Here is a 12,067-nt window from a genome sequence, read left to right as displayed (position 1 = left end):
TAGAGCACGGTTCTGAAATGTGTGTGCGCAATGTTGCCTTGCCATTACCCAGTGTTTTGTGCGTCCGTGCGTAAAACCATTGGAGTGTTGTTTTGGAACTGTTTACACATTTGGCGATTTAAATATGGTGAAACGGATGCGAAAAACAGGATTTTCACCCCAGGATGTGATATAAGAAGGCATTCATTGTGAAAATTATGAGTTTGGAGATGAAATTTCTGAAAACAATACGGATGATTCAGAGGCAGAGGAAATGTTTATGGAGAGATGAGACATGGCTCTGGACAAGTAAGTGTTTTCTTGTGTTTTATAACATATATACTGTATATTCCGTATAAATAAGCTTTAGTTTGAATAATGAATACACATTTTGTAATTACCCTTTGTCGTGTGTTTCCTCAGTGAGTGTTTGAACCGTTTGTGCATGTTTTTTGTATTTGTTTGTGCGTGTGTGAGGTTTTAGTTCATTGTTTGTTTCAGATCTATTGACATGTTATATAGATGTTTTGTATATTTACTGTAAATATATATTTATATATATATATAAATGGACGCAAAATATATATATAAATAAATCAATAAATATAAGTTGAAAATAAGAATATATGTTGTGTTTGAGAGTCTATTTGTTACAATGCGGGGAGGTGGGGGAGGGGTAGGCCCATCTATTTGTTACAATGCTGAATTGATGGGGGGAGGTGTAGGCCCATCTCTTTGTTCCATAGTACATTGGCAAAGTATACAGTATTTACAGTAAATATACATACAATAATACATATTTACACACTCGAAAAGAAAAACTATATATATATATATATATATATATATATATATATATATATATAGAATACAGAAAAGATGGAAAAGTTGTGTCTAGCTTTGTAAATTACATTTATTTATTCTCCCCCACTCAGCAAGCGGCCACATAAAGTGGAGCAGCAGGACAGCACCTCATCAAGAGAGGAGGGCTTTCAGAGAGACCCTTGCTGAGGAGCTGGCAGAGTTGGGGTCTCAATCCACAGCCAGACCCGTATCTCCTGCTCCACGAAGAGCACATCACAGGCCGTTGCACATCACCAAATCTTGCACCGCTGGTCGTCTGAAGTGCAGGCAGTGTCATGCAAAGACACCAGTGAAGTACTCTCCTGTGTTGTGCCTATGTGCTTTGTACACAAATGTGACTGCTACAATGACTGGCATGTTGCTAGAAACATGTAAAATTTTATAATGGTTTGTAAATACTTTGTGTAAAAATTCATGTAAATAGTTTGTTGTGTATTTTTTATATAAACAAATTGTCCACCATAGCACTAGTTTTGACTCTTTTATATGCACAACATTTAGTTTCAAGAAGGGAAAAGGCACTCTAATGTGTTTATGCATCAGTTACTCTGTGTCAGCAAAACTAATAGTGGATCTGGATATGGAATATGATAGCTCTAAGTGTCATCTTTCATTAGAGCCCAAAATTATGACTGTACGTTGAAGCGTTCAAAAGTAGGAGCCTTTTTGTCCTAGGTTACCAAAGGGTCCTTTTGGAGTATCCAAAAGGCACTTTTGTAAAACGCCTGGGTGTACCCTTAGAAAAACATGTGTAAAATATTCATTTTTTATGGTATTGTTATAAAATTTGAACTTGGACTAGGTAAGGCTTCATGCTGTGATCCCATTGTGTTCTCAAGCTAATAGCTACAAGTTATAGTCATCTGCAGGCATCTGTATGCCAAAAACAATTTCAGGCGGAAAAACAAACTTCTATTTCATTGTGTTCAAACGTCTATTACTCAAAATCAGTAGCACTTACAGTAATTCTGACTGCTGGGGAAAAAACTTCAGAGTGTCCCCTCTCAAAAAGGTTCAAGAACAGCTTTAAATTTACTTTGGGTATGCCTTGATTAGGCGTTTTAGGCTAATTTTACAGGATTGGGAAGAGGTAAATATGCCCGTATTAGAAAATCAGCATATTATAATGATTTCTGAAGGATCATGTGACACTGAAGAGTGCAGCAATGCTGCTGAAAATTCAGCTTTGATAACAAATTGCATTTTACAATATATTCAAATAGAAAACTGTTCTTTTAAATTGTAAAAATATTTCACAATATCACTGTTTTTACTGTATTTTGGATCAAATAAAAGCAGTCTTGGTGAGCAGAAGAGACTTCTTTTAAACGGTAGTGTAGGTCTAAAATTAAGTAAAGTATTTATGTAAAGAGAATGTATAGTCAGATTACTTCATTTAACTTAAGACTCTTTTGTCTCCTCAGGTGAGCATTACATCAATATTCATGATAGTTCACGCCTCCTCGCACATAACATTTCTAACCCTAAAAGTGTCTTACAAAAGTTAAATTACTATATTGTTTTTTATGAATAAGTGATCAGGATGGTTTTCACATCATTTTGTAGCAAAAACTCTATGCTACAAGATCCATTTTTACAAAGAGGTACCTTTACAAAGATTCCCCAAATTCTCCTAAATACTCTGGATGTGTTATGGGGCACATTTTATGGATGACCTGAGTACACCCCAGAGAGATGTGATGTAACACACAGATTAGGATGGAGATTAATTTCTTGGAATTGATCTAAGCACATCAGGCCAGATAGTGTGCATTTAGTGAAGCTTGGGAAAGCAGTTTTTGGGCTATAGTCCTCTTTTGCACAAAATTTTCCATGGCACATATTTCCTTATTTCTGTATAAGTATGACTACCTGACAAGGTGTTTACACCATGTAATGGAGAAATGATCAAAAATGGCTGTGCAGTTCTATGTGATGCTCATTTAAGTGACATTTGTGTTATAATGCCATGTGTGTACTGTGTACAGTAAATTAATAGCATTATTTAGAACAGACATGCAAGCCAACAATTGAGTGTGACATTTCAGCACACACAGTATTATTTTAATCTGTGTGCAGAAAGGTAATTAAAAGGACTGTGTTGATTGACACAAAAAAAAAAAATCATGGTTTGGTTAAACTAGTCATGCATACGAAGAGCAGCATTCTCATTGACATCAATCCAAACATGCAAGTCACGTTTTGCGATTCTCAACCACCTGTCTTCAGGCTGCATGGTTTGTTTCATCCAGTCTGTCGCATAGTATGAACTGTGACACTCAACAAATCCAGGTTGTTTGACTACTCCCCAGTTGAGTATGCAGTCAAAGTCAATATGCTTCTCTTCATGAAAGCAAACATATCCACAGGCCCCTGTCCTTTTAATTGTCACTCAGGTCAGCCACCTATAGATGATTAATTAAAGTCACTCTATTGGCTCACAGACATGACAAACAGAGAGAGGGTTCACAAGATGAAAAACTTTGTGTGACATTGTCTACACTGACAGCCTGTGGATCAGGTAGCCAGCAGAAATAAAGAAAACGAATTGCATTTTGACTACTGAGAAAAGGAATGCAATCATTGCGACAATTCTGTAAATTATATAGTAACAGCCAACTGGTAATGGGAGAGCTGACATTTGTTGTATAGTTATATAGAGAACCACACACAATTCACAAAACTACACAATTCACATAAATAATCCCACTTATTTGGACATTAGCCTGGTGTGAGACATAATTGTTCCTACCAGACATACCTGATCATATCAGATAAACCGATCCGAACCAATTCAGATAGCCACACCATTTTTCACCTTGTTTCATGCAATTGTGCGCAAAATAGTTATCACTAATAAAACACACAGACAAGTTACACAATCAAGGGAGACTGATTGAGGCTGATTGTTATTCATTAATTATTCAGCACAATCCACTAGCGTTGATAGACTGTTACGAGACAAAGCGTGACTTCAGAGTATGCACTGTTCTGTTGACTCAATGGGGGCCTCTAGTCATTGCTGGTAATGCCATGGCTCTCACAAGTACATGCCATACATAAACAATCATCAGCAAACACCTGAATGACCAAAGTTATAGTAATTTTTATTAGTAACACTTTATATAATATGGTTGCCTTTGTTACAATTGCTTAACAACATTAGTTCATATGAACTAACAATGAACAATACCTTTACAGCAATTATTAATCTTGGTTAATGTTAATTTAAACATATACTAATACATTTCTTAAATCAAAAGTTGTATTTGTTAACATTAGTTGTGCATTAACATAATGCAAAAAATGCATTTATTATTAATTAATATAAAAAAAAAGCTTAAGAAATGCTGTAAAAAGTATATTTTTATAAAAAAAAAAATTATATATATACAGTGAGGAAAATAAGTATTTGAACACCCTGCTATTTTGCAAGTTCTCCCACTTAGAAATCACGGAGGGGTCTGAAATTGTCATTGTAGGTGCATGTCCACTGTGAGAGACATAATCTAAAAAAAAAATCCAGAAATCACAATGTGTGATTTTTTAACTATTTATTTGTATGATACAGCTGCAAATAAGTATTTGAACACCTGAGAAAATCAATGTTAATATTTGATACAGTAGCCTTTGTTTGCAATTACAGAGGTCAAACGTTTCCTGTAGTTTTTCACCAGGTTTGCACACACTGCAGGAGGGATTTTGGCCCACTCCTCCACACAGATCTTCTCTAGATCAGTCAGGTTTCTGGGCTGTCACTGAGAAACACGGAGTTTGAGCTCCCTCCAAAGATTCTCTATTGGGTTTAGGTCTAGAGACTGGCTAGGCCACGCCAGAACCTTGATATGCTTCTTACAGAGCCACTCCTTGGTTATCCTGGCTGTGTGCTTCGGGTCATTTGTCATGTTGGAAGACCCAGCCTCGACCCATCTTCAATGCTCTAACTGAGGGAAGGAGGTTGTTCCCCAAATCTCGCAATACATGGCCCCAGTCATCCTCTCCTTAATACAGTGCAGTCAGCCCTGTCCCATGTGCAGAAAAACACCCCCAAAGCATGATGCTACCACCCCCATGCTTCACAGTAGGGATGGTGTTCTTGGGATGGTACTCATCATTCTTCTTCCTCCAAACACGGTTAGTGGAATTATGACCAAAAGTTCTATTTTGGTCTCATCTGACCACATGACTTTCTCCCAGGACTCCTCTGGATCATCCAAATGGTCATTGGCAAACTTAAGACAGGCCTTGACATGTGCTGGTTTAAGCAGGGGAACCTTCCGTGCCATGCATGATTTCAAACCATGACGCCTTAGTGTATTACCAACAGTAACCTTGGAAACGGTGGTCCCAGCTCTTTTCAGGTCATTGACCAGCTCCTCCCGTGTAGTTCTGGGCTGATTTCTCACCTTTCTTAGGATCATTGAGACCCCACGAGGTGAGATCTTGCATGGAGCCCCAGTCCGAGGGAGATTGACAGTCATGTTTAGCTTCTTCCATTTTCTAATGATTGCTCCAACAGTGGACCTTTTTTCACCAAGCTGCTTGGCAATTTCCCGTAGCCCTTTCCAGCCTTGTGGAGGTGTACAATTTTGTCTCTAGTGTCTTTGGACAGCTCTTTGGTCTTGGTCATGTTAGTAGTTGGATTCTTACTGATTGTATGGGGTGGACAGGTGTCTTTATGCAGCTAACGACCTCAAACAGGTGCATCTAATTTAGGATAATAAATGGAGTGGAGGTGGACATTTTAAAGGCAGACTAACAGGTCTTTGAGGGTCAGAATTCTAGCTGATAGACAGGTGTTCAAATACTTATTTGCAGCTGTATCATACAAATAAATAGTTAAAAATCATATATTGTGATTTCTGGATTTTTTTTTAGATTATGTCTCTCACAGTGGACATGCACCTACGATGACAATTTCAGACCACTCCATGATTTCCAAGTGGGAGAACTTGCAAAATAGCAGGGTGTTCAAATACTTATTTTCCTCACTGTATAAACAGTGGTCTAGTGTATTTTTAACATAAGGTACTTGCATTTTCAAAGTCTTATTCTTCTCCAATCCATTCTACTAGGCCTTGACTTCACAAAGCATGAACAATTTAGGCTCTATTTTCGTGATTATGCTATGTGCAGCGCAATGCGCAACAACCACGAGCTGCTTCTTAACCAATTTTCGCAAGAGTGCTAATTCTGAGCACAATGTCCATGCCAGCGCAAAGTGCAAGTAGCCGAGGGTGAGTGTTTGTGCTATCTGTGGGGGTATGCATGCAAACTGTTGGTGTATTTTATGTTAATGAAGTGGCACAAAGCACAATTTGCTATTTTCCAGAGAAATAGATTATTGTGCTTGGATGTTTCAAAAGCGCATGTATTTTCAGCGCAGTCTTTACTCAGTTCTTGCCTTTGCAGTTTACAGATACACCAGCAGGTGGTGATGTCCAAACTCTGAAAATATAAATGATGTCCCTGACAATAACTGTTGTATCCATTTATAAAACAACATTTATGAGATTTGTGTTAAACTTTCTAACGTTCTTATTATTATTTTCATGTTTATGCTGTTTAAAATTGTATTTATGATCTAATTTGTATTGGTAATTTTCCACCTGTTGTTGTAGACTGATTTTTAAGCCACTGCAAAAGACAACCGTGGAAGAAGTTGGAGAGGGTCAAATGTTTCGATTTGGTGTGATTGTTTTTTACCACTTCTTTATTTTGATTATTTTTTCATTGCGTTTAAAGTGTAACTTGAATTTAGATATATTTTGGTTAGATTGTTTCATGTTTCAATAAATTCATAAAATGTAACAATCAAAATCGACCGGTAGAAGTAAAGTGTTTGCAAAAATCCACAGCCAACCTAAAAGTTCAATACAATCACTGTTAATACTAGCCATGATTTATGTGTCAGTAGATGAACATGATTAATAATACTTACATTCTCTATTTTTAACAGAGCCTACATCGAAATCCTGACAAGAACCACATTTCCCATCCATACAATAGCAGCATGTCACAACAAATGTGCCTGGCATTCAACATGGCAAAACTTAATGATAATGGAACAACACCTTCAGCTCAACCTTGCCAAGACAGAACACATTGTGATCCCAGCCAACTCATCTGTTGACTACAACCTCACTATTCATCTTGTTTCAACTACACTAACACCAAACAGAACAGCCTGGTATATGTGGTGGATTGGTGGTAGATGACCAGCTTAATTTAAGTACACACATCTCATCGACCGCCCAGTCTTGCAGGTTTGCACTTTACCACATCAGGAAAATCAGACCTTTCCTGTCTGAATATGTTACACAGCTCCTGGTCCAAGCTCTGGTCATTTCAATACTGGACTACTGCAATGCTCTGTTGACTGGCCTTCCAGCAAACACAATTAAGCCACTGCAGATGGTCCAGAATGCAGCAGCTCATCTGGTCTTCAAGTAGCCAAAAAGAATCAGCCAGCTTTGGATGAAAGCATCTGCTAAATGACTAAATGTAAAAACATAAGCCAAGAATGTTTCTATTCTTCTAATTCATTGCAAACAGACCATTTACACTACCAACTTCTTGTGAATATGTTATCTTTGTTTATTGCATGGCTCTTTGATATAATCTATTCTGATTGGTCAGTGGCACCATCCAGCATTAAGATATTGCTCTGTAACAACTGCACATCCGGGAATTTAGACGTATCAGACCACTCGTCCGGGTTCTGCGAGCTGTCTCTCCTCCTCGGCTCACTGTGCGATCTCTACATGTAAGCTAATAAAATAATTACAACTCAGATCAATGTTTCATGTCCATTCATTTACTTATTTATTTGTCAAGTAGTCTTGTAATCGGCTGATTATTGAGGAGTCAGACGGTCATTTTCTCAAAATAAACACCAACAGAACTCTGATGCAAACTGCAGGTTGATTCCAGCTGTTCTGCCATTTCTTTCTTCTCAAATAACATAATTTCCTATTAAAGATGCTGACTACCACCCCTGGGGTCATGAGTCCAAATCCAGGGTATGCTGAGTGACTCCAGCCAGGTCTCCTAAGCAACCAAATTGTCCCGGGTAGAGTCACATGAGGTAACCTCCTCGTGTTCGCTATAATGTGGTTCGCTCTCGTTGGGGCACGTGGTGAGTTGTGTGTGGATGCCGCGGAGAATAGCGTGAAGCTTCCAAATGCACTATGTCTCCGTAGTAACGCATTCAACAAGCCACGTGATAAGATGCACGAATTGACGTCTCAGACACGGAGGCAACTGAGATTTGTCCTCTGCCACCCACATTGAGGCGAGTCACTACACCATCACGAGGACTTAGAGAGCATTGGGAATTGGGCATTCCAAATTGGGGAGGAAATACAAAATAAATAAATAAATTACATAATTTCAACACAAATCAATATTTTATGTCCATATATTTATTTATTTGGTTAGTAGCATGTAATAAGCAGGATTATGTAAAGTCAGTCGCTTGTTATCACAAAATAAACCCCTTTAATGTGATACAAGATCCCGATCACCCTTTCAGATTTTATTGTGCGATAACAACAGGCTGACTGTACATTATCCCTTACTTAAATCACTGGTGCTTGACAGGGAATTGACTATTCGTCGGTTTACGGAAGTGACATCTTTGCTCCTTTAACATTTCCTACTTGTTTTCAAACTCATAAAAAAACAGCGAGAGATGCTTCATTCATAGTGACTTTAACACGATTAACGTTACTAACATTTATGTGATTGAATTAAAATGGCATTATTAAATATTAGATGGCTGGATGCTCCCTGGATGCTCCCTGGATGCCTGGAACTAACAGAAATTATTAAAGTATTTAGACCTCAGAAAAAGCAACAGCAAATGGACGCATGAATCACAGCAGAGAGGCGAGACGGCTGGAGACGTGCAGCACTAACAATTTCCGCACACATCTGATCTCTGGTAGGTGAACTAAATGTTTGCCAACTAATTGTAAGTTTGATAAGTAGAGCTCTAACTGTCACTATAGATGCTCTAATTATGAATGAAGCTGCACAAGTCATTTACTATAACTTTTAGATATTTGGCAGATGCTTTTATCTAAAACGACTTAAAAATTAGGAACACACACAAAAAAGAAATCCTTACCTTGTCTACAGGTCACTCAGACAGCTTCATTGAATTGCTTAGCAACATAGTAGTATGGCAATTGTTGGGTCAGAGCTAGCAGTGCAGCAGCCATACTCAATGCCATCTTGAAGACAATGTTCTAGTTTAAATCCTTAAAATGGTCTATATAATGGGAAGCAGAAGTTGCAAAAACCGGAAAGAACCTCAGAATTAAATCGCACTTGACCCAGCCCATTAGCGCTTTGCGTGCGCAATTTCGTTGAACTCGCTTTCACCTAGAATAACACGTTTGCATGAAAATATCAAAACTTCATGGGCATGAACACCGACTTTCCGCATATGACTTATCACATAGTGCTGCGCTGAGCACTGGTGCTCTTAAAATAGGGCCTCATGTCTTGAATCTTTCAATGATGAAGAGTGAATACATCATCAATTAGCTCAGCATGCTATTCTCAACAGACTCCAAGGTCTCATGCTCTCAATATCATGGTTTGTAGGATTTGTTGAAATTAACTGACCAGAAATATGCAATAGGCAACATACACTCACAAACTACTTCATTAGGTACACCTGTGCACCTACTTTTTCATGCGATTATCTAATCAGGCAATCGTGTGGCAACAGTGCAATGCATAAAATCGTGCAATGCATAAAATCATGCAGATACAGGTCAGGAGCTTCAGTTAATGTCCACATCAACCATCAGAATGGGGAAAAATGTGATCTCAGTGATTTCGACCATGGCATGATTGTTGATGCCAGATGGACTGGTTTGAATATTTCTGTAACTGTTGATCTCATTGGACAGTCTCTAGAGTTTATTAAGAATGGTGCCAAAAACGAAAAACATCCGGTGAGCCGCAGTTCTGTGGACAGAAATGCCTTGTTGATGAGAGAGGTCAATGGAGAATGGCCAAACTGGTTTGAGCAGTCAAAAAGGCTACAGTAACTCAGATAACCACTCTGTATAATTGTAGTGAGCAGAATAGCATCTCAGAATGAACAACATGTCAAACCTTGAGGTGGATGGGCTACAACAGCAGAAGACCATGTTGGGCACTTTCTTAAGACCATAGTGTTCAATATAAGTGGTTGGTGAGTGTATATTGATCTGACATGGTAAGCACCATGTAGAAGCAAAACAGCATTTCTGGAAGTGTTCTAGTGATTCATTTTGCTTTAAATGTCTTACTGAGAATCTATTATCTTCATTTATTAACAGACTAAAGACTTTGTACAGTCTTTGTTGTATAGTAATACACTTTGCAATCAAATGGCGAGAAACATATGTCTCAAGACTACATTAAACAAACCTCATGTATGAAATGTTGTGTTATACAGAAGGCTATTAGCAGCACCTGATAGCACAGGTTGTTCGAGGGAGACAATTTGTGACGCATGATCAGCTGCGACGTCATTCATGTCTTCGAAGGTCAAATCCATCAACATAATACGCGATCAGTTGAGCAACAAGCACCCTACTGGTCACTAATTGATGAGTCCTAACACATCAGGACTCGTAACAGTTATGTTGCAGTTTTAAAGCTACTTGGGCCACATCTGCTCAAACGCAAACATTCAACTCTTTCAATCATAACACGCGTCATTTCAATAATAATCCCATATGACATGCGACAATAGCTTTTATCGCTACTTCATTGTTCAGATAATAAAATCCAAATAACAATACTCTGCCAACTTATAAACACCAAACTTCGCGGTGAATATTCTCGTATATGATTTACTCGTGAATGCAAAATAAGCGCGATTTCTTACGTCTTCATCCTCGCAGGCGTCTCTCTTGCGGTTCTGGACCGGAGGTCGGGATGCGGGATGATGAGGACTCTTCCCAGCCTTATTCTCGTCCTCAGGAACCTGTCCACCCAGGAGATGGCTGGCTTCAGGTGGATGGGGAAAAGATGTGTTGGTATTAATCTTCCCCGAGAATCTCTGGTAAAGTGAAGCCATGAGTCTGGTTAAAATCACTAAAGCATCTCAAAGCGACAGATATCTCATCAGCTGCTCTCCTTGAATGTGTTTTATTTTATTTTTCCCTCTCCCACAGAAGGTAAACGCTCTTTTTCTTCTTCTTGAATAGCCCAAATGCTGAGGTCCTCAAAAAAAGCCAGTAAGCCGAAGCCTTTAATTTAATGAGTAATTTCTGTCTTTTTGTGGCTTTGACTCGCGTCCGGGCGGTACGAGAGAAAGTCTGCTCTGTATTCAAAGCACGTTGTTTCCTCTAATGCCAGTCTGCCGAAAAGCGGCTATAAAACAGCTTCTTTAAAACTGTTTTCAGCCTCTAGATTTAATAAATAGAGCTTAGATTGAATAAAAATGAGGAGACCCATGTAAGACAGCAGTGTCAGGGTTTAGCTTTACGCAGAGCAGTGTGTGTGTGTGTGTGTGTGTGTGTGTGTGTGTGGTGTGTGTGTGTGTGTGTGTGTGTGACGCGTTCTGCATGAAAAGTGACCACTGAGAGGATATGTATCTGAAGAGCAAACACACACACACACACACATGTTGGTGCAGCTATCATTATGAGGACTCTCCATTGACATAATGATTTTTCAACTGAACTATCCCCTAAACCTCACAAAAAAACTTTCTGCATTTTACATTTTCAATAAACCATAGTTTAAATGTTTTTTTTAAAGCGATCTGAATTATAGGGACACTTTTATAGAATAATAACCTTGTAATTAGCTATTTGTAACCTAAAAAAAAATCTTTGTAAACCAATTAAACCTGCCCACACTCACACACACACACACACACACACACACACACACACACACACACACACACACACACACACACACACACACACACAACACACACACGCACACAAAACAAAACTCACAAATCTTTAGAGCACTTAGAGTGACCGAAAATATAATCTTCGCATCATTTTATCAGCCATCAATTTATTGATGTTAGTCAATAAATAAAGAGTTCAATATTTAGAAATCACCTTTCTCTTGTACTTCTAGAGAATGCTGGAAAGGTCACATGAGTTGTACTTTAGTGCCACACTGTGGTAAAATCACACACAACAGCCCAGGGATAGACTAACTCTGGTGCTCCATTAATACTTTCAATCAAACCACA

At 38.5% G+C, this 12,067-nt stretch overlaps 1 protein-coding gene across 1 annotated transcript in view; it reads right to left on the bottom strand.

Moving 5' to 3' along the window:
- Positions 1 to 11,340, bottom strand: part of LOC127644874 (dipeptidyl aminopeptidase-like protein 6) — a 144,872-nt gene extending 133,532 nt beyond the window's left edge. The window contains exon 1 of the mRNA XM_052128279.1: positions 10,736 to 11,340. Within this exon, the coding sequence (XP_051984239.1) occupies positions 10,736 to 10,927 (192 nt within the window). The 5' untranslated portion in view covers positions 10,928 to 11,340. The remainder of the gene's footprint in view (positions 1 to 10,735) is intronic.
- Positions 11,341 to 12,067: the final 727 nt, after the last annotated feature.

The sequence above is a fragment of the Xyrauchen texanus genome, chromosome 6, assembly GCF_025860055.1.
Source record: "Xyrauchen texanus isolate HMW12.3.18 chromosome 6, RBS_HiC_50CHRs, whole genome shotgun sequence".
NCBI lineage: Eukaryota > Metazoa > Chordata > Actinopteri > Cypriniformes > Catostomidae > Xyrauchen > Xyrauchen texanus.
This window is presented reverse-complemented; position numbering and strand designations above follow the sequence as displayed.